At 43.2% G+C, this 22,718-nt stretch overlaps 1 protein-coding gene across 4 annotated transcripts in view; it reads right to left on the bottom strand.

Moving 5' to 3' along the window:
* Window positions 1-320: 320 nt before the first annotated feature.
* LOC117551622 (leucine-, glutamate- and lysine-rich protein 1-like) overlaps window positions 321-22,718 on the bottom strand; it is a 37,097-nt gene continuing 14,699 nt past the window's right edge. For 2 of the 4 annotated variants that reach the window (XM_034224554.1, XM_034224556.1), the window contains exons 4-7: window positions 14,861-14,937; window positions 9,901-10,065; window positions 7,958-8,140; window positions 321-815 (exon numbers count right to left, since the gene is read on the bottom strand). In XM_034224554.1, coding sequence (XP_034080445.1) covers window positions 543-815; window positions 7,958-8,140; window positions 9,901-10,008 — 564 coding nt within the window. In that variant the 5' untranslated portion in view covers window positions 10,009-10,065; window positions 14,861-14,937 and the 3' untranslated portion in view covers window positions 321-542. The remainder of the gene's footprint in view (window positions 816-7,957; window positions 8,141-9,900; window positions 10,066-14,860; window positions 14,938-22,718) is intronic. The other 2 variants (XM_034224555.1, XM_034224557.1) reach the window with 1 other exon arrangement.

Here is a 22,718-nt window from a genome sequence, read left to right on the forward strand (position 1 = left end):
TTAAAGTGTGTGTTTATGCGTAGATATGATTTGCGTGTGTGTGTGACTTTCAGAGTAGGCATTCAGAGGGATATTTATGGTTGGTGAAGATGTTTTTCATTTGCATGTGTTCTGGCACATTTCTGTTTTTATATTTGCATCGTTTCTGAAGCTGCAGCGTGTTTCTGCTATTGGAAGTGTTTTGGGCCGTTGTAGCGCGTTGTCAGCAACTGTAGATATTTGCCTAAATTACATGCTTTATTCAATTCTAAGGGAAGAATAAAAACACAGTTAAAATACAGCAATAATATGAAAATACTTTCAAAATAAAACTTCAAAACAACATTACAATTGTGTTTTATTTGAAAAGCTATTTAAATCACATACAGTCCTTCATTTATTCCCCTGTTTTCCACCTTCCTCTCCCTCTCTAAACTGACCTTATGTTTTAATGTCCTATATTCTGACTTCACTGTGCTGCTGGCTTCAGTCTGGGCAGCGTCCCCTCCCGTCTTTTTTCCCCACCACTTTTCCAACATGGAAAGCTCCTCTCCGCCCCTCCTCTATCCGTGCCCCGGCCTGTCTCTTTGTCTGTGACGGCAGGGGGGGGGTCGCAGTGTGTTTGGGGAGTTCAAAGAGCGATTAGGAGCCACCCGGGTCTGACTCTGCCTGCACCCCGGGGGAGACAGTCTCCCTGTGAGGTGAGATCTGGGGGAGTGCTGATGAGACGCTGGGGATCGCAGCCCCAGGAGCTCCTCCTGAGCTTCAGACAGAGCAGCCGTCAGCCCCCCCCTCTCCTCACATTCCCTGCTCACCGTCTCCTGGAGTAACGCCACCTGGAGGGTCATTAGAGAGTAGTATTTCAGCAAGTCATCTAGTGTATTAAACCTTACTAACACAATAATACAATTCCTTTAAGGTGAAAGCAGGCAACTTCTGCTATTGTCAGTCTAAAGAAATGGGTAATTGGTTTGGGAAATAAGCACATAGAGTGGTGAAGGGATGATGTACTTCTGAAGTTAGTATTATAAAAGGCTCCTTCGACAAAAAGTAATGGCATTTTTCCATTGGAAAAAAGCTCTGTGGCACACATGTTTATGATACTTACACGTTTTGCTCATCAGGATAATCTCCACATATTAACACCACTCTGTGATTTTTGAAGCGTAAATGCAATCGGCAGATAAAGCTAATGATAGGTCACATGACTTCCCGTTACCACCGCTAATCTAAAGGCGGCTAATGTTTGGCGTGAGGACGTTTAGTCGTCTCATTTAGAAACCTCCGTTTTTATGACAGAGAAGTTTCAGACATTCACCTGTGGGGTATTTACTAAAGTATTCAACGTCGTAGAACATGTGCTTTCCTTTCTAAAATAGCTGGAGCTGAGAGATAAACATGTCATGCATTATATTGCTTCAATCTCCAGGTGTACTGACAATTAAAGCCTTGCTCACTGAATGAAATCGAGTTTAAAACAACTGCAGCTCCTCTTATGTGACAGTCAGACAGAGAAAAGGAAAGCGGCTCACTTCAAGTATTGAGATAAAGTGGCCCTTCGTATCTCTCTCATCACTTTACATGCATGTCCTACCAAGATGGCGCACAGCCATAAACACTGCTCACTGGCTCAGTTAATTATAAACACGTGCCATTTGAATACTTTAAATCATTTGGACCATCTGCTGTTTGATAACAGACTTGTGCTGCATGCAACCCAAAATGGTCTAGTGAGACTTTAAAATACTAGAATTGAACAGGAACGTATCGATAGTTTCAGGCAGATTCAGGTTGGCAGTCTGAATGGGCAACCAATACAGTATCTGACACTCTGCAAATCAAGTCATTAGCTCAAACATTTGGCACATAATATAATTTTAAAGGGGGCATACTGTATCATAAAACTTCTCACTTGTTCAGCGCATTTGCACTAACATTTGAGTACATCTTGTAGTCAGTTTTTTGTGGGTTGGCTAGAGTCAGTGGTCGAAGTATTCAGATCTTTTACTTAAGTAATAGTACCAATACGACCCTGTTAAAATACTCCATTCAAGTAAAAGTACGGTAGGTATTGAGAATTGTACTAAGGTGCATCTATTGGCGCAATTCCACTGTTTAAGCGTGCTGTGCCAAACCCGGCCCGTTTTTTGTTGCGTTTCCACTAGGGGTAGTTCCGGCTAACGGGTACTTTTTCATAGTTTTTCTGGCTCTCCAAAATCGTGGTTCTTTCTGGGCCAACAACCGGGCTGAGTATGCGATTTAATTGTAATACACGTTTCAAAATGATGCCGAGGTAACAACATACGGATACCGGTTAGTAAAAACCATGAATTAATGCTTTGAATTAATGCTTTGACAAGTCTGCAGACAAGACGGCAGGCGAGAAACCTTTTAAAATGCGTGTTTTCTGAATGGGCAAAGCTAACGCAGTATATGCTCCGACCGTCCACACTCACAACAACGGCCTATACAGACATAAATAAACCAGCAACTGTATTCGCCATGACACAGACAGTCTGTGGTTTGTACTTGTTTAACTTTTGTCTAGTTTCTGAACAGATATGAGGAGCTGTGAGCTCTGAGTGCTAAGAGCTAACGGCTGATGTTGGTTTTGTGTTTCCTTTGAAGATGACGTCATGGCTCCGCCTACACTGCGTTACTATAGTTACTGCCCCAGCAACTAAACTGTAATGGAAACGCAGCATAAAGTGAGCCTGGCCTAACAAGGCCTAACTATACCGTACTAAGCCGTGCGAGGCCCTGCAGTGGAAATGCGCCATATGTATGATCAGTAAAATCATAGCCCTTGTGTTGCTAACTTCCAGGTCGGCCTACAAAAAGAGTAGCTAGGTCAGTAAAGATGAAACTAAAATAAAGTGTTCTTAAGCACAGCATGGGCCCTTATAATTTGTGAGCTTTACTATTCTGGACAGGCACTCAGCGTTCAGCAGTGCATTGGTTTTCACCAGTAATTTGGCGTTTATCTGAGATGTGACAGTGAGAACAGCTCCCTGTGTGTAGCTGTCATGCCGGATGATTACAGGCTCAGGGATGATCCAAAACACATGTTGCTTTAATGGGCGTTGTGTGTGTGTTTCTACGGGTTTCAAAAATATGGATCTCTCTTCTGCCAGGTGCTAAACACTGTATGAGTGTTGGAGGAACACTGGGAACTTGACTGTGTAAATATAGCTCTATCATGTGTGCGTGCTGAAAAACATACAGTAAATGTGTGTTTACTCCTGCTCATATTTGGCGTATGGTTTTCTTTTATGTGTGTGTAATTGTCGACATATGTGTACATGTTAATGGGTGCCCACTATATCATATGTTCCATGCGCAGCGTGTCACGCCTTATACCGCTGTATGCAATTACAGTGAGAGTGTGTGTGTGACCGTTTGCACACACGTGTTTGCAGACTTCCTTTTCTGTGTGCAAGGCTCGGAGTGCAAGGCTCCTTCCTCCCTGTTTATATGCAGGCATGTGTTAGATCCTGCGTGTGTGTGCGTGTGTGTGTGTGTGTGTGTGTGTGTGTGTGTGTTGCATGCCAGTCTCGAGAAAGACAGCCATCATTAGGGGCTCCCAGTGAGAGCAGGATTACAGGGCTATTAGATAGAAGTCACACGCAGCAGACCCACAGAGCCCCTGCTTTTAATCTAACTCTGTAAACCACATTCCAGTGGCAACACACACACACACACACACACACACACACACACACACACACACACACACACACACACACACACACACACACACACACACACACACACACACACACACACACACACACACACACACACACACACACACACACACACACACACACACACACACACACACACACACACACACACACACACACACTAAATTGTACGGTAGATGCTTCTAGGCTTGCAATAAGAGGGCCACACACAGTACTTTGTGACCTTGCATGTGTCATATGACCGCAGTGCTTTTAATGGGAGGTTAAAGGTCAGGCGTCTTTTCCCCCAGACACACTGACCTTTCCTCTTGTCCTGGTTCAACTGCAACAAAGGCAGAGAGAGAGGGAGGGGAGGAGGGGGGAGACAGGACCAGACAGAGAGAGAGGAGGCAGACACAGAGAAACAACATAAAGAAACTAAAAGAGAGAAAGAGTAAGGGTGGGGCGGAGGGAAATTAAAAAGGAAAGCAGTGACGGAGGAGAGGGATCAGACTGAATGGAGAATCATCAGTGTGTTTGGTTGTGTACGATTACACTTTTTATTTTTATTTCAAACCTAATCTCTGCGTTGTGTCAGTCATTGAATGACTAGATGTAGGTACTAAAGACACTGTAAAGTAGCACTGATAATAAAATATAAAAGTCTGCATTTCATGTTCTGCTTATTTTCAGGTTCATATTCATATTATGTGCATCTACTGTGACATATTTTCATGCTTTGATGTTCAAAAAGCTCTTTATTTTTCTCATACTGCCTGTGTGAGCCTCCTTTTTTCACCCTCTGTCCTAAACCAGAGCCCAGTCTGCCCCATACGCTTAATATGGCCTCATTAAAATGTCTTTTGAGGAGATTTTTGTGACATGAAAAATTAGTCTTTCAATTATTTGATCTTGAAAAATTGATTTGGCTGATACCCTTACCACTTAATGATAAAAATGCCTTGACATTGCTGCAGTATCCTGGCAACTGAGCGATAGATATCACAAGGTCATGATCAAAACCTGATTATCTCGAACCAACACACAAATGCACACACATCAAAAGATCAATACATCTTTTCTTGAGAACAGGGTGATAGAAGCTTGAGTTTGAATTAGATAAAAACTGAGAGAGATCATTAAAGACAGAACTGAAAGACAGCGTTCTAAAGGCAAGACGGAAAGAAAGACAGAAGGAGAAATCAGAGATAACACTGATTGATCTGCTCTGTGAAGACACAGCACAGTAAAAATGTATCTTTTAAATGAGATGTGAAGGAATAGAGAGGAGGGGTGGGGGGGGGGGAGGAGCTGCTGTACTGAAGGTCTATGAATGACATGAAAGAACATGTCAGCTGTGAAGTTGGCACCAGGTCACCTTGAACCTGCTGAACTCTACAGTATGTGGACAGGCAGTGGGAGAAGTTCAAGAGACAGTGGGAGAACAGGATGTGGTTTTTCTACTGCATGGTACAGCACAACCTTTTTCGTTTTCTTTAGAAGTTGAGGATAGTAATAAGTACTTTATCTTGACATCGAAAACTAACAAAAACTTAAAGGAGAAAAATACTAATTCATCCCTTTTCAAGCTTATTAAATCAACAACGGATTACATTTCTATGTGTAGTGTGAGAGGGTTTGGGTGTCAACATGTTCCCTTATTATTACATTACATTACATTACATTACATTACATTACATTTAGCTGACGCTTTTATCCAAAGCGACTTACAATAAGTACATTCGACCAGGAAGACACAACCTTGAAGAAAACAGAATCATATAAGTACATCAGGTTTCATAGAGCCAAACATTTCAAGTGCTACTCAACTGGCTTTAGATAAGCCAGTCCTTTATTAGTATAAAAGTGCTTTGTTAATAAATCTATCGCTCGAAGTGGAGTCGAAAGAGATGAGTTTTCAGTCTGCGCCGGAAGGTGTGTAAGCTATCTGCTGTCCTGATGTCAATGGGGAGCTCATTCCACCATTTTGGAGCCAGGACAGCAAACCCACGTTTTTGCTGATGGGAACTTGGGACCCCCTCGCAGCGAGGGCGCAGCGAGTCGTTTGGCTGATGCAGAGCGGAGTGCACGCGCTGGGGTGTACGGTTTAACCATGTCCTGGATGTAGGAAGGGCCAGATCCATTCGCAGCATGGTAAGCAAGTACCAGTGTCTTGAAGTGGATTCTAGCAGTTATTATGAAGTAAAGAGGCAGGATCGGCAGGATACAGTTAATTAGGATTTGCTTTCAGATAGTGTGTGTTTCTGTGTGTATCTGTGTGTTAGTGGTCAAACAGCTGGGACAGGCACTCATGTGTTAACACACAAAGACTGGGGTACAAACACACAGAAAAAGCCTAGCAAAGTCATTTTAGGATGCTCTCCTTCCTGTTCCCTCTTTGTTCATAATTAGCTTTTTTCCACTCTCTTTCATTCACCCACACACTCTCTTTTCCATCCTTCCTTCAGCCGTCTCACCCGTCTTCCTCCTATTTGCTGCCTCGCTCTTATCACTTTTTTGTTTCACAATTTATTTCAGCTCCATTTGGATGCTGCTGGCACAGACATCCATCACTGCACACTCAGCTGCCAAAACAAATATTAACTCTGTCTGTCTCTATCTCTCCCCCATTTCAACTCTATCACTCAATCCCTCTCGCTGCGACCACACTCTCACAACCACACACACTCTCACTACATTTAATCAAGCTCTGTTTGAGACGCGTTGGCACAGCAACACACCAATAGAATACATTTCAACACAAATCTGTCTTTGTTCTCACATGTACAGAGACACTGATTTAGGCCCAATCCAAACCCACCCATACCCACTCAGTGACAGAGTGAACTCCATGTTATAAACTGACACGAACAGCTGAAGGAGGTTGCTATCTTTGAGGTGGAGGGTGTAAATACAGTAGCAAGCTTTGGGACGAACTCCCCCCTCTCTGTCGGAAACAGGAAGTATTGTAACTTTTCATAACCGGGGAGAATAAGGATCACTCAGGCAACGGTTCAGTTGAATACTCGATTCTGATTGGTCAATTTGGACATTCCAGAGGCTGATCATCTTTGCTAACAGACCGTTGCTAAGGAGAACAGACCGTTGTTAAGGTCAGTTTAACGTCACCCCTTTTCGTTTTCAGATCTGACATTTATGAGCTGCTTGGTTTTTGTTTCTGTAAATATACAAAACTCTACGATCAAATGCACATCTTTACAGTTCTCTAGACTAGATGCAGTTATATGATCGTAATTCAAATAAAATACAATGTAACCTTTAAGCTGTAAACATCAGTAGGACATTATTAAATGTTTGTCTTATTTTGCGAAGTTCACTAGTGAATGTTTGTAAGGAATTATTTGAAGACATCGTGTTTCATGAGTGCCACAAACAGCGTTGCACTTCAGGTAGAGAAGCTGGTTAATAAGCGCTGATGCTGTTGATAACTCGCTGGTTTAATAACTTCCTGTTGAAGGACTTCATATTGGAGGATTAATTAACTTCCTGTTGAAGGGTTTAATAACTTACTGTTTTAGGGTTGAATAACTTCCTGTTGGGGGTTTTTATAACTTCCTGTTTTAGGGTTTTATAACTTCCTGTGGAGGGATTCATTAACTTCCTGTTTGAGAGTTTAATAACTTATTTTGGAGGGTTTAATAACTCCCTATTTGAGGGTTTAATAACTTATTTTGGAGGGTTTAATAACTCCCTGTTTGAGGGTTTAATAACGTCCTGTTGGAAGGTTTAATAACTTATTTTGGAGGGTTTAATAACTTATTTTGGAGGGTATAATAACTTATTTTGGAGGGTTTAATAACTTATTTTGGAGGGTTTAATAACTTATTTTGGAGGGTTTAATAACTTATTTTGGAGGGTTTAATAACTTATTTTGGAGGGTTTAATAACGTCCTGTTGGAGGGTTTAATAACTTATTTTGGAGGGTTTAATAACGTCCTGTTGGAGGGTTTAATAACGTCCTATTTGAGGGTTTAATAACGTCCTATTTGAGGGTTTAATAACGTCCTATTGGAGGGTTTAATAACGTCCTATTGGAGGGTTTAATAACGTCCTGTTGGAGGGTTTAATAACGTCCTGTTGGAGGGTTTAATAACGTCCTATTGGAGGGTTTAATAACGTCCTGTTGGAGGGTTTAATAACGTCCTATTGGAGGGTTTAATAACGTCCTATTGGAGGGTTTAATAACGTCCTGTTGGAGGGTTTAATAACGTCCTGTTTGAGGGTTTAATAACGTCCTGGTTATTAGGGATGGAATTGGGCCTCACACACACCTCTTCTTGAAGTTCAGCGTTCCTCTCCGTCAGCAGCTGTAGTTCAGCTTCAGCTCGGCTCAGCTGTAGCGCCTCCTGCTGTTGGGAGTGCTGCATTTCCTGGAGTTTCTCCTCCTCTCGGCTCTTCCTCTCCTCCTTCAGCTCGTCCTGCAGTTCTTGTAGCTCCTGCTCTCTCTCCTCCAACTGTAGGGGACATTTTAAAATCAGAAAACTTACTTACTTAATTTAACTGTTAATGGGGTTTTTTTTGTCAAAAAGAAACAATAGTAAGGCTTTGAATCTGTTCTTTCTTCATTCATTCATTGATTCTATTCATCGTCATATCATAAATACCACAATAATGATACTTTTCAGCAATCTGTTTTTCTCTGACTCAGTCATATCTGCAGCTAAGATTACAAATCAAGATGGCATAAATGTTACTGGACTTCTAGGAGTTTTGTGTTATGTTTTGGGACCAAATTGTTTTATGTTACCTTGTCTGGATTTCGCACAGGAAGTGTGTAAGAATAAAACATGCAGTGCGAGACTTAGTAGAAGCTAAAGGGTAGGTCCCAATTTGACAACACTACGGAAGAAAGTGATGTTGTTATATAAAGGGGACCTATCATGCAAAATGCACTTTTTGATGTCTTTTATACATAAACATGTGTCCCCGGTGTGTCAGGGAACTCACGCAGCGTCATAAAATAAAACCCTCTCTCTTTTCCTCCGTACCCAAATCTCTAAAACGGGGCTACAACGGAGCTGATCCAGATTTGCGTCCGATATGACGTAATAACTGAAATGTAGGCTGGCTTTACACCCACGGCCCTATCAGAAACGTTGCTATCAGAAACAATGCCCGACTGTTTTGGACGTAATATGGTCGGTGCATGTTTACATTAGCATCGCTAACACTCAGAGCTAACCTGTACTGGAGAGCATGTGTGTGAAGAAGCAGGAAATAAAAAGGAACTCACCTTGTGGTATAACCGGCAAGAGAGAAAGCCTTTGAGCTCCATACTGTTTCAGAGAGAATCCTTGATAATCCATGATATGGCGTTTCATCACGGCAGCATTTAGTTTAGACAGTAGCTGCCGGGTCCGCATGAGCTCAGCCCCCTCCTCTTTTATTTTTTCATGCTTTATACCCCAAATCAGCACTTTTGAAACAGGAAGTGAAATAGAGGGATATGAGGCATGGCTAGAATGGGTGATCTGTTTGGTATTTTGAGCAAAACACTTCATAGACATGTTTTTTATATATTTTTATATATCTGAGACTATTGCCTAAAAATAGCATGATAGGTGACCTTTATGTTATTGAAGTGTTTCAAATCTTCTTTGGTTTGTTATACTGTATTTCTGCGTGTGTGTGTGTGTGTGAAACAGCAGGAAGCCAATTCACCTGATGTGTCATTGTTTCTGTTGTCTCACCCCCCACTGTCTGGATTTAATGGCTGTCCCTCTGTCTTTCCTCTCCTTCTCTATCCCCTCAGTACACACAGAGGCAGCAGTAGTAGCAGTAGTGATTTATCATAGTGTGTCCAATGATGCATTTAAGGGAATAAATGGCATATATGCATAATTAGATAAAAAAGACAGTAGCATCGCATGCAGAAATAAAGTGGAAAGCTCCTGGAAAGCAGAGAGACTTCACACAGAGGGAAGTGAAGCTACAAAAGCGGAAGGGAGGATAATAAAGTGAAAAGCACAAAAAGAATCAATAAACTGAGTGACGCACATGGTCTGTCCAAATCTCTGCAACCACATTTATCTTCATGTCATCTCGTCTGATTACTTTTTAAAAAACGGTCATGAAGATTTAAAATAGAAAGGGGGGTATGACAGGAAATCTGGTGAGGAGGGCATGGAAAAATGTATATAAATAAATAATAATATATAACTCATTGTGTTGTGTTCAGTTGTCATTTATATTTTCAGTAATAATGAACAGGCACCTTTTGATGCAGCTGTGTGTTTTCCCGCTGGTGCTGTAGGAGCAGCAGTTGGTTCTTCTCCCTCTCAATGGTCAGCTCCAACTGCGCGTCCCTCAGAAACTCCTTCATCTGCTCATTCAGGTGCAATGCATTCTGGGTCTTCTGGTCTTCTAGGGCTGCAGCCAGCTACAAAGACAAAGGACATATCACTCTAAGACTATGTAATGACAAGGCTATTGACCACATCAAATACATTTCAGTCAGACAACTCACGTGTTCCTTAATATGTTTATTATAAGCAGCATATAGTTTGAGTTTGGCGTCTAGGCTCGGGCCTCATCACTCCACAGATTTACAAAGAACATTGAGTGATGATTAGATAACTATCCCCCGAGCCTACAGGTGGAAGCTGGGGTGGTGGTGGGGCAGGCGAGCAGCAGCAACATGAAACACAGCAGCAGGAACATGAACATAGCAATAGCAAGTGAACACAGCAGTAGGAACATGAACGCAGCAATAGCAAGTGAACACAGCAGTGGCAGCACAGCGAGGCAGAGGCAGGAAGACCTGGCAGCTTCAATAGAGCGGCATGTTTAGGAGAATGTGTTTGGTTGGTTGTAAGAGGGACGAGGTGCGTCACGTGTTAATGTATCATTGGTGCTCGAGTTGACTGCCTGAACTAGCTCGCAGGCTTTGCCCCATTTAGGGGAGTAATGGATTACATACTCAGGAGACAAAATGTTTTAACTGTAATCCCTTATTAGCAGGATTATTACAATACACTTATTAAAAACGATATAACATGAAGCATGTGCATTACAACACTTCACGAGTCTCACAACACTGAGTAAAACGAGTCTCTAATGAAGCTATAGCTAATCTCTCAGTCCATCATTAAAAAAGGACATCTAATGCTCATTTTCAGGTTCACATTTGTATTTTGTGCGTCTACTATGACATGCTTTTTGGGGTTTTCCCTTTCCTGTAGTGTGTTATATAGGTTTTTGTGCATGTAAATGGTCTGCAAGGCCAATATCCTAAAGTTCACTCTAGATGGAGTTTTCCTTCCCACAAACCCCTTAAAACAGCTTGGTACAAAAACACTTGAAATGTGTCTCAAGAAAACATTTTACCTATTTGGCATTGTAATCTTACTCTTTAAAAAGAAATTACGCTTCTTTAAATATCTTACATTTCAGGCTCTAGCCCAGGGGGGTCAAACTCAAATACACAGTGGGCCAAAATAAAAAAATGGGTACTAGTCGAGGGCCGGACTGGTTCAATGTTTATTGCAGAACTTATTGAAATGAACTTATTGCACATATTAAACCTGGAACTAACTAAGCTTCAATTATTGCCAATAAAAACAACATTAAATATTAAATAATCAGCTGCATTAATTTCTTATGGCTCTATCTGCAGATTTTCCAGAGTAATTTTATATGATTACATTTTCCCACAGGCCAACAACAGCTTCAACAAAACTATTTCCCTCAAAGAAAAAACAGGAAACATCCATTAAACTCAGTGTGCTGCTCTGTGATGCTAGTTCAAGCCAGATACTTGGCATCTCATCTCGGGTGCAAGGTCATCAATGTTTGGGCTCAGGCTCTGAGCTGAGGAAATCCTCAGGATGGAGTGAAGGTGTGCGTGCAATATACCGGCGGGCCAGATCTAATAGTAATTAGAAATTATCCTGCGGGCCGGGATTTGGCCCCCGGGCCTTGAGTTTGACACATGTGCTAAGTTATTGTTCCATGTTGCTTTAATATTGCTGGTTCGAGCTAGAGAAAGAATGTATTCACCCTTTGATACTATATATGAGAGGACTGTGGTTGTGCAAAGCTTTCTCACAGAGTGTGAAAAGGACAGCTGTGTGTGATTGGCCTTGTCATCGCACTCCAGCAGTCAGAAATTGAATTATCAGGGACATAAAGCTCCAGATTTGGCTGTTGAAAGAATGGGGCTGATGTTGCATGTGACATATTTTTTGTCCAGCTTGGCCAAGGCTACCTTTGTTTTTGGAACATCAGACTGAGCCTCAGTGCCATAGGATCATTGAGGGTGTGTATGTTTATCTGTGTGTGCAATTATGTGTGACAAGACAGTGGTTGTGGGTGTCAGAGGATTGGCATGTGAAAAAGTGCATATTTCAGCCTGTGCGTGTGTGAGTGATGGTTACAGTTTGAGAGAATTGCGTGTGTTGGATGAAATGAGAAAACACCACTTCCTCTTTGCTGGGTTGAGTTTACGTGTGAGAAGCTTGGATGGTTTGTCTGTGTGTATCCGTTAGTGTGTGAGAGTGTGCGTATGTATGTACACAGCTGCCATTTGTATTTAAAAAGTCACCACTTCCTGTCCATGGGTATATAAACCAGGAAGCCCATAACGAACAATAACCCATATGGACGTGTGTGGGAACAATGTGCATACATCAGTTTTCAATGTGTAGTGTATGTTAGTGTGTGTGTGCTCATCTGCAGGGTTGGGGGTCCTGCAAGTAATTCCCAATGTCAAGAGACGTAACAGTAATCCGATTTTTTAAATGTAACTTTAAGGGAATACAGATACCTTTATTGTATTACGTAATCCCGTTACATGTAATCCACTACTTCCCAAGCCGGTTCAGCTGGCATGTGGCATTTAAAGTACATTTGGCACAATATGGGGTCAGGAAAACAATAAAAAGCTGAACATAATTCTCTGTAATGTTATGTTACATTTTCTCTTTCACTGTGACCATAAATGCATAATGACACAGTGGGATTCTGTGACTAATTTCTGGGTTCAAATGTGTTTTTGCAGCATCATTTGGTCAGTGGTTAAGACGAAGTGTATGTCAACTGAAATACAGTTCTCAAACAGACTTTTAGGCCTGAGTTTAAGAGAACCATATAATGAAGTGATAATTTAGCCGTAATAGTATCACAGATTCCTATCCTTGTTGTGTCCACAATAAAAAAATGAATGCATCAATAATCATAATCCAATAATCTTATATAGCCTATATTATTCTGAAATGGGACATTAAGCATAACACTTACTTTTGGTACTTAATGTATATTTTGACCCCAATACTTTGGTACTTTTACTTCAGTAAGATAATAAATATTGGAAAAGTCTTGGGACAGTGGTTAGTTGCACCTGTAGAAGTTATTTTGTAATATTTTTTATGATTGGACTGTTTTCCAAAAGATAAAAATATTCTTCTTAACTATGTTCAAAGATGTTGTATTCAACTCATTCTGTTTGCTTGTTGGATAGGTTGCTAAGTAATCAGATATTTGGCGAACGTTAGCTAGATTTTAAGGTAGAAAGCTAACGTGAGCTAGCTAGCTGGTTAAGTAAATAGCTAACGATAGCTAGCTAGTTTGATATCTAGTTAATGTTCGCTAGCCAGCTTAACTGATTCACTAGCAAGCTTGTTATAGTTAGTGTGTACTTTTATAGTTTTGACATAGCAGAGATACTGCAGAGTTATAAAAAAGGTCCTCCTATGAGATCTTGGGCAATCTTCATATTTCATCCTTCCAGCCACTAACAAAGGATGGATGTGTTACTGTAATGCCAATCCATTGGCACAGTGTAGCTGTGAATGATCCCAAATAATATTCAGTGTTACAATCAGCTAGTGCTAAACCGGAACAACTAACACTTTTTTAGTTAAAACCGAAAGTTTCATCATTTGCTTTATTGTTCGTTTTTTGTCTTTTTGTTGTGACACTTCTAAGTCACTATGAAGCCAGACAGGCAGACAAGAGACATTTAACCCGTTTGCCTAATAAAACACAAATTGGTTTAGTGTGTTTGTGTGTGTGCGTGTTTACTTTATCTGCTGTCAAACAGACTGGTGGAGCCTCATAATCTTCTCCACATTGTGTGTGTGTGTGTGTGTGTGTGTGTGTGTGTGTGTGTGTGTGTGTGTGTGTGTGTGTGTGTGTGTGTGTGTGTGTGTGTGTTGGGATCCTCCCTGTTAAACTCCTCTGAACTGTGACAATGACTTGGACGCCGTCCTATTTACTCCAACAGACTGGAACTAAATGTCTGACAGTCACACGCTAACACACCCAAAGTGGCTATGAGCAATGTTTTGATTTGTTTGAGCTCATCAAACATAATTAAAACAACATTACATCTATAGACCATTTAAAGCAACATCTAGTAACTCTGGTGAAAGCTTTAGTTAATTATAAGGATGTCTGCGTCGTATTATCTTTTAGATGATTCAGCTGCACTGAGTACCATTCCTGTAATGTTGGACAAAATTCAAATTAGCAGGCAATTTCTTTTTTGGGCAGATACTAATCTGACTCCCAGGATGTAAACTGTGTGTATAAGCCCGCCATCGGCCAGACTGAAACAAAGTGTGGAGATAAGTCTGGTTGCTAACTTGAGTGTGTGTTTCCAGTGTTTAATTCAGGTTTGGGGAGTGACAGATTACATGAGACAGGATTACGTATAACGTTATCAGGATTTAGAGAAAAAAGTAACTGTATTCCCTTACAGTTAGATAAAAAAAGACTGCTCGCAATCATAAAAAGAGTTCCCAACTAGGAATTTCACCTGAAGGCCTACGAAATTCACTTTTTAAAGAGGCCCTATTCTGCTTTTTGTGGTGTTTCCCTGTCCTGTAGTGTGTTGTATAGGTTTTTGTGCATGTAAAAAAAAACAGGGACATCAACGGCTAAGGGGTGAGACATCGCTTAGAGGTTCTAAGCGGTGGACCAATCACAACAGAGCTGGCCAGCTAACCAATGAGAGCAGACTGGGCTCTGGTTTCAGACAGAGGGCGAAAAGAGGTGCTGCAGCACAGGCAGTATGAGACAAACAAAGAGCTTTTTGAACATTAGAGCATGGAGACATGTCCCAGTAGAGGAACTAAATACATATATGAACCAATTACTATATATACATGATCATACACTCTTTTAGGCATCCATGTTGATTCCACATTACATTACAAATATTGGTGATGATTTACCCCTGACTTTATTGCTGTCTGCAGTCTTCCTCCATCTTGGGTCAGGGCTGTGGCTATGGGACTTTATCAGCATCTCTCTGTAAACACACACACACACACACACACACACACACCACACACACACACACACACACACCCACACACACACACACACACACACACACACACACACACACACACACACACACACACCACACACACACACACACACACACACACCACACACACACACACACACACCCACACACACACACACACACACACACACACACACACACACACACACAACACACACACACCACACACCACACACACCACACACACACACACACACACACACACACACACACACACACACACACACCACACACACACACACAGAGAAGTAAAGAGCAAGATGTGAAACCATGTTTTCATAGTAACTGCCCAAGGACCAAAAAACTCATTCTCCGACGTGATTCAGCAGCTGTCAACAGTCTTCCTTCCATCTGTTCCTAAAACCATTACTGCTCAGTGTGAATGCCTTAAGATGCCCATATGAGATCAGATCACATGTTCACACACACTGGCTGCTTTAGCTTCTGGAGGAAATGCACAAAAAAAACCACAACAAATCCACATGTGCTAAAAAGGCTTGAACACGTCTTTAAAAACAAAAGATAACATGCAGTGACATGGCATGAGATATGAGTATTCACATTCAGCGGGTAAAATAAGTGTAAAGGCGCTCACACACACACACACACACACACACACACACACACACACACACACACACACACACACACACACACACACACACACACACACACATACCATGTATACATCACTTCAGGGGACATTACATTGATTTACATGCATTTCCTGGAGACTTATCCTAACCTTAACCATAACCAACACATGCCTAATCCTAACCCTTACCAAGTCTTCACCCTAAAATTAATGATCCCCCTCATGGGGACCTCCAATTTGTCCCCATAAGGGAGGCGAGTCCCCACACGTGACTGTGTAGACAGATTTAGGTCCCCACAAGTATAGTAATGCTAGGACACACACACACACACACACACACACACACACACACACACACACACACACACACACACACACACACACACACACACACACACACACACACACACACACACACACACACACACACACACACACACACACACACACACACACACACACACACACACACACACACACACACACACACACACACAAGATTACATTAAGCATTTTTACCAAGCAGCAGTTGAATAAGTAAGTAAGCCAACATCACATCTTAATCTGTCACGATGCGAGAAGCTCTGATAATATTTACACATGCTTTTTTCTATTTGAAGATCCTCTCAGCATGTCAGGTTGCATACATCATTTTTTTTTAAAACTACTACAGTCTCTGGGGAAAGAGGAAGCGAAAAAACATATCCTCAGGAAAAAGAAAGATGGAGTTGAGATTCGGAGAAAGGGTGGATTTCATTGATTTGTCTATCTTTGTCTAATATCAGCAGCTGGTCCAGCTGATAAGCTTTGAAGCAGCCTAATCCTGCCAGAGACAAGTTAAGGAACTACGTTTACTATTTATATTTATACAGTAAGAGTTGGTGAAAAATACACTCTTTTGAAGGAGATCTCAATGAATATATGCAGGCGTATGCACGCACACAACATTTCAATACATGCAGAACAACATTTCTCGATGAGAAAAATAAATACCTTTTTGAACATAAAAGCATGTGAAGGCACAGTCACAGTAAATATAAATACGAACCTACATAGTCCTAGCCTAATATAATATGGACATTTTCTATCCTAAATATCTCGGTTTCTTCTTTTCGCTCACATTGCTCTGCTGTCATTATACACTTCATTAAAAAACATCTTATAGATATTTATTTTCTCTTGTGTTCATCTGCATTGCATTTGATATTGAGGTAATAAAGTAAAGTAACGGAAAGTAAACAGGTTACATTACTTTTAAATGTTGATATGTGTATAGAAACCAGCCTCCCCCCAAACACTGCCTTATTGTGTGTATGAGTGATTTGTATACAGTGTGAACTGTGTGTGTGTGTGTGTGTGTGTGTGTGTGTGTGTGTGTGTGTGTCTCGGGTCAGATCAGGACATTACTATGTTTTTGTTTTTATTTCTAAAGCTCAAGCACTTTATGGGTTTTGCAGTTAGGTGGTAAGAAATCAAATAAAGTGAGGATTTGATGTTTTTCTAAAGCTGAATATATAAACTGCTGATGCACGAGTGCTTGTCAGAAATAATTCTGTCTCGGCGATTATTACAAAAAAGTAGAACTCTGCAAAAGTAGAATTTTTTTATTTAACTTTTTTGTGTGTCTGTGAGTGTGTGTGTTGGCATGTGTGCGAGTGTGTGACCCCCCGGGGAGCATGAGCGTGCAAATGCAGCCCTCAGAAGGAGGTCTGGGGGGATTACAGGGAGGAACTCTCTCATTCACTCACACGCCAGGCTGCTTTTAAGGACAGGCTAGTGTGTGTGCAGTGTGTGTGTGTGTGTGTGTGTGTGTGTGTGTGTGTGTGTGTGTGTGTGTGTGTGAGGCTGCTTCCTCATCATAAGGCACATTCAATTTTTTGACTCTATGCTGATACTATCTCCTCAAAGAAGGCTGACTTTACTCCAAATAATACAGCGAAACCTCATTTCAAATAGTTATTGTGTGTTAATCAAGATCAGCTGTCGTCATCTAATATATAACACAGATAATAATAATATAACTCTGGAAAGAGGATTTATATTTCAAAGTCATACATTTTCACCCACGCTTTCAAAACAGGAACTGACTGCCTTGTTAAAATGTGAATTTACAGCAAATGGACATTTATGACAAGTGAATAAAAACGGACACAATACAAATAAAAGAGACCCAGACAATGATGAAATAATATGTTCCACTCCAGGCAAAGAGACGAGAGAAAATAGCTGAAGGAAGTATCTGAGAGATCTTACAATATTCTTTCTTAAAGGCTTTTATTGGCTTTATTGTGTAAAGCCAAGGGTTGGAAGTCATACTTTAAAATGTAATCTGTTACAATGACTAGTTACCTGTAAAAGAATGTAACGTAATCTGAGTACTGAGTTACTTTTGGATTACCTCAATAGGAAATGCAATTCAAATAAATCCAAGAGAAAATAAATATTAATAAGATGATTTTTACTGAAGTGTATAATGACACAACGAAACAATGTGACCTTGGAAAAGAAAAAAACAAGATATTTAGGATACAAAAACATGTCCTCTGCTCAAAGATTTCATTCATAGGAAAACCTGCCTTTCAACACATGAGCACACACTACCGTTTAAAAAAGCAGAAATAAAATCTGAGCTGACAGAAAATGCTCCGTTTTAGTTTCATACACACAGTCTGGTGGCCGGGCTTGCCACGGAGCCCGGCCGGGCCCAGCCCGAAAAGGCAACGTGGGCAACACCTCCGCTTCTCCGTCCCGCGGGCCCACCACCTACGGGAAACATCAATGGGGTCGGGTGCGCTGCCAGAAGGGTGGCAGTGGAAAGCGGAGGGTCTCGACGGACCAGACCCGGGCGACAGAAGCTGGCTTTGGGGACGTGGAACGTCACCTCTCTGGGGGGGGAAGGAGCCGGAGCTTGTGCGGGAGGTGGAGCGTTACCAGTTGGATCTGGTTGGGCTCACCTCTACGCACAGCGTCGGCTCTGGAACCTTACTTCTGGATAGGGGTTGGACTCTATTCTTCTCCGGAGTTGCTCAAGGTGTGAGGCGCCGGGCGGGTGTGGGGATACTCACAAGTCCCCGGTTAGGTGCTTCGTTGTTGGAGTTTACCCCAGTGGACGAGAGGGTCGCCTCCCTACGCCTGCGGGTTATGGGGGGGAAAACTCTGACTGTTGTGTGTGCTTATGCACCCAACAGCAGTTCAGAGTATACGGCCTTCTTGGAGACCCTGGAAAGAGTCCTGTATGGGGCTCCTGAAGGGGACTCTTTAATCTTGCTGGGAGACTTCAACGCACATGTGGGCAATGATGGAGACACTTGGAGGGGCGTGATTGGGAGGAACGGCCCCCCTGATCTGAACCGGAGTGGTGGTTTGTTACTGGACTTCTGTGCTAGTCATGGATTGGCCATAACAAACACCATGTTCGAACATAAGGATGCTCATAAGTGTACGTGGTACCAGAGCACCCTAGGCAGAAGGTCCATGATCGATTTCGTTATCGTATCATCGGACCTGAGGCCGTATGTTTTGGACACTCGGGTAAAGAGAGGGGCGGAGTTGTCAACTGATCACCATCTGGTGGTGAGTTGGGTCGAGTGGCGAGGGAAGCCTCTGGATAGACCTGGTAAGCCCAAACGTGTAGTTCGGGTGAACTGGGAACGTCTGGAGGAGGCCCAAGTTCAGGAGGCCTTCAACTCACACCTCCGGCGGAGCTTTTCGGGCATTCCTGTGGAGGTTGGGGACATTGAACCAGAGTGGTCGGTGTTCAAAGCCTCTATTGCCGAAGCCGCGGCGGGGAGCTGTGGTCTCAAGGTCCTAGGTGCCTCAAGGGGCGGTAACCCTCGAACCTCCTGGTGGACACCGGTGGTCAGGGAAGCCGTCCGACTGAAGAAGGAGGCCTTCAGGGATTTGTTATCCCGGGGGACTCCCGAGGCAGTTGCAAGGTACCGACAGGCCCGAAGGGCAGCAGCCTCATCCGTGGCCGAGGCAAAGCAGCGGGTGTGGGAGAAGTTCGGAGAAGACATGGAGAAGGACTTTCGGGCGGCACCAAAGTTGTTCTGGAAAACTGTCCGACACCTCAGGAGGGGGAAGCAGGGAACCATCCAAGCTGTGTACAGTAAGGATGGGACGTTGTTGACCTCAACTGATGGAGTGTTAGGGCGTTGGAAGGAACACTTTGAGGAACTCCTGAACCCGACAACTCCGCCCTCTATGTTAGAGGCAGAGCTGGAGTATGACGGGGGATCAACACCAATCTCCCGGGGGGAGGTCACTGAGGTCGTCAAACAACTCCACAGTGGCAAAGCCCCGGGGGTGGATGAGATCCGCCCGGAAATGCTGAAGGCTCTGGGTGTTGAGGGACTGTCATGGTTGACACGTCTCATCAACGTTGCGTGGAAGTCGGAAACAGTACCGAAGGAGTGGCAGACCGGGGTGGTGGTTCCCCTATTTAAAAAGGGGGATCAGAGGGTGTGTGCCAATTACAGAGGCATCACACTACTCAGCCTCCCCGGGAAAGTTTACTCTAAGGTACTCGAAAGGAGGGTCAGGCCGATTGTCGAACCTCAGATTGAGGAGGAACAATGCGGATTCCGTCCTGGTCGTGGAACGACGGATCAGCTTTTTACTCTCGCAAGGATCCTGGAGGGGGCCTGGGAGTACGCTTATCCGGTCTACATGTGTTTTGTAGACTTGGAGAAGGCGTATGACCGAGTTCCCAGGGAGTTACTGTGGGAGGTGCTGCGGGAGTATGGGGTGAGGGGGTCGCTACTCAGGGCCATCCAATCTCTGTTTTCCCAAAGCGAGAGCTGTGTCCGGGTCCTCGGCAGTAAGTCGGACCCATTTCCGGTGAGGGTTGGCCTCCGCCAGGGCTGCGCTTTGTCACCAATCCTGTTTGTAATATACATGGATCGGATTTCGAGGCGTAGTCATGGGGGAGGGGGTCTGCAGTTCGGTGGACTAAGGATTGCACCACTGCTTTTTGCAGATGATGTGGTTCTGATGGCTTCATCGGTCTGCGACCTTCAGCACTCACTGGATCGGTTCGCAACCGAGTGTGAAGCGGCTGGGATGAGGATCAGCACCTCCAAATCTGAGGCCATGGTTCTCAGCAGGAAACCGATGGACTGTCCACTCCAGGTAGGGAATGAGTCCTTACCCCAAGTGAAGGAGTTCAAGTATCTCGGGGTCTTGTTCTCGAGTGAGGGAACAATGGAGCGTGAGATGGGCCGGAGAATCGGAGCAGCGGGAGCGGTACTGCAGTCGCTTTACCGCACCGTTGTGACGAAAAGGGAGCTGAGCCAGAAGGCAAAGCTCTCGGTCTTCCGGGCCATTTTCGTTCCTACCCTCACCTATGGTCATGAAGGATGGGTCATGACCGAAAGAACGAGATCGCGGATACAAGCGGCCGAGATGGGTTTTCTCCGCAGGGTGGCTGGTGTCTCCCTTAGGGATAAGGTGAGAAGTTCGGTCATCAGGGAGGGACTCGGAGTTGAGCCGCTCCTCCTTCGCGTCGAAAGGAGCCAGTTGAGGTGGTTCGGGCACCTAGTTAGGATGCCACCTGGGCGCCTCCCTAGGGAGGTGTTCCAGGCACGTCCAGCTGGGAAGAGACCAAGGGGTAGACCTAGGACCAGGTGGAGGGATTATATCTCTTCGCTGGCCTGGGAGCGCCTTGGGATCCCCCAGTCAGAGCTGGTTGATGTCGCCAGGGAAAAGAAAGTTTGGGGCTCTCTGCTGGAACTGCTACCCCCGCGACCCGATCACGGATAAGCGGGAGAAGATGGATGGATGGACACACAGTTAAGCTCACACACACTATTTTATGAACATATAGGTTCACCTACTGAATTAAAAACAGAATAAATGAACCAAAGAAAGTGAAAGCCATGAAGCAGATTCAGGCAGTAGGCGTATAGATTCACATTTTAAGTAATTGTAAGGGAATATTTTTGTATCCTGATAATACAGTTAGATGTATCTAAACCTGGCTAAGCCTCAGTGTTAAACCACTTCTCTACATAGGGACAGAAGAGAGATCATAATTCCTGTCACATTCCTCTGCTGCCTGAAGACCACTTGAAACATGTCCTCTCGTATTTAACAGATGGATGAGAAACCGCTCAGATACTCCTGACCTCTCTTGATTTTTAAATCTTTTACTCTCTCCACTCTCTCTGCTGTCTGCCTGTCTTTGACTTTGTGTCAGTTAAACTGAAACCAGTGAAGCCGTGTTAGAGTAAGTAAAAACAGATACTATTTCAACTTTAAATACTCCATTACAAGATCAGAAGTAGAAGTAAGAAGTAGCTTTAAAAGGAAGAACTTAAGTAAAGTACAAATATGTCCAAAAAGTACTTAAGTACAATACTTGAGTATTTGTACCTATAGTCACTTTCCACAGCTGAGTGCAAGCTGTCATATTTCATGTGTGTGTGTGTGTGTGTGTGTGTGTGTGTGTGTGTCTGTGTGTGGATCGTGTGCGCCCCTTCAACTCGGGCTGCACGCAAGAGACAGACAGTGTGTGAAGTAACCGCGGCGACCACAGTCACGATCTCCATCCTCCCCCCCCCACCCTGACTCCCAACCTCTCCCTCAGCCTGCTCCCTTCTTTTCTCCTTCATTTCATGCTTCTATTCATACTCCTCCTTGTCTTTATTACACAGTTTAGCTGAATACTCGATTCTGATTGGTCAATTTGGACATTCTGTGGTCTGCACATTTTTCGCTAGCAGACTGTTGCTAAGGAGGACGCTCTGATCTATGTGCAGTCGTATCAATCCACAGAATGAAGTCCGGACAATTTAATGTCGTCTGTTGACAACAAATATTACAAATATGACAACAAATAATACAGTGGAATACTTTTTCAATATTTATTTTTATATTTGTGGAGAGCAGGAAACGTTGGACTCATGATGGCTAAACTGTCCCCAGTAAAGTAAAGAAGGCTAGAGGTTAAAAGACAAAGAGCTGGACGTCAGATTTTTACATTACATATTACTTGTTAGACGCTTTTATCCAAAGCGACTAACATACTCAATACTGTGGGCAATCCCCACAGGAGCAACTTGGGGTGAAGTGTCCCAGGGACACAACGACATGCTGACTGCAGTGGGGTTTGAACCTGTGACCCCCT

The sequence above is a fragment of the Gymnodraco acuticeps genome, unplaced genomic scaffold (genome assembly GCF_902827175.1).
Source record: "Gymnodraco acuticeps unplaced genomic scaffold, fGymAcu1.1, whole genome shotgun sequence".
Taxonomy (NCBI): domain Eukaryota; kingdom Metazoa; phylum Chordata; class Actinopteri; order Perciformes; family Bathydraconidae; genus Gymnodraco; species Gymnodraco acuticeps.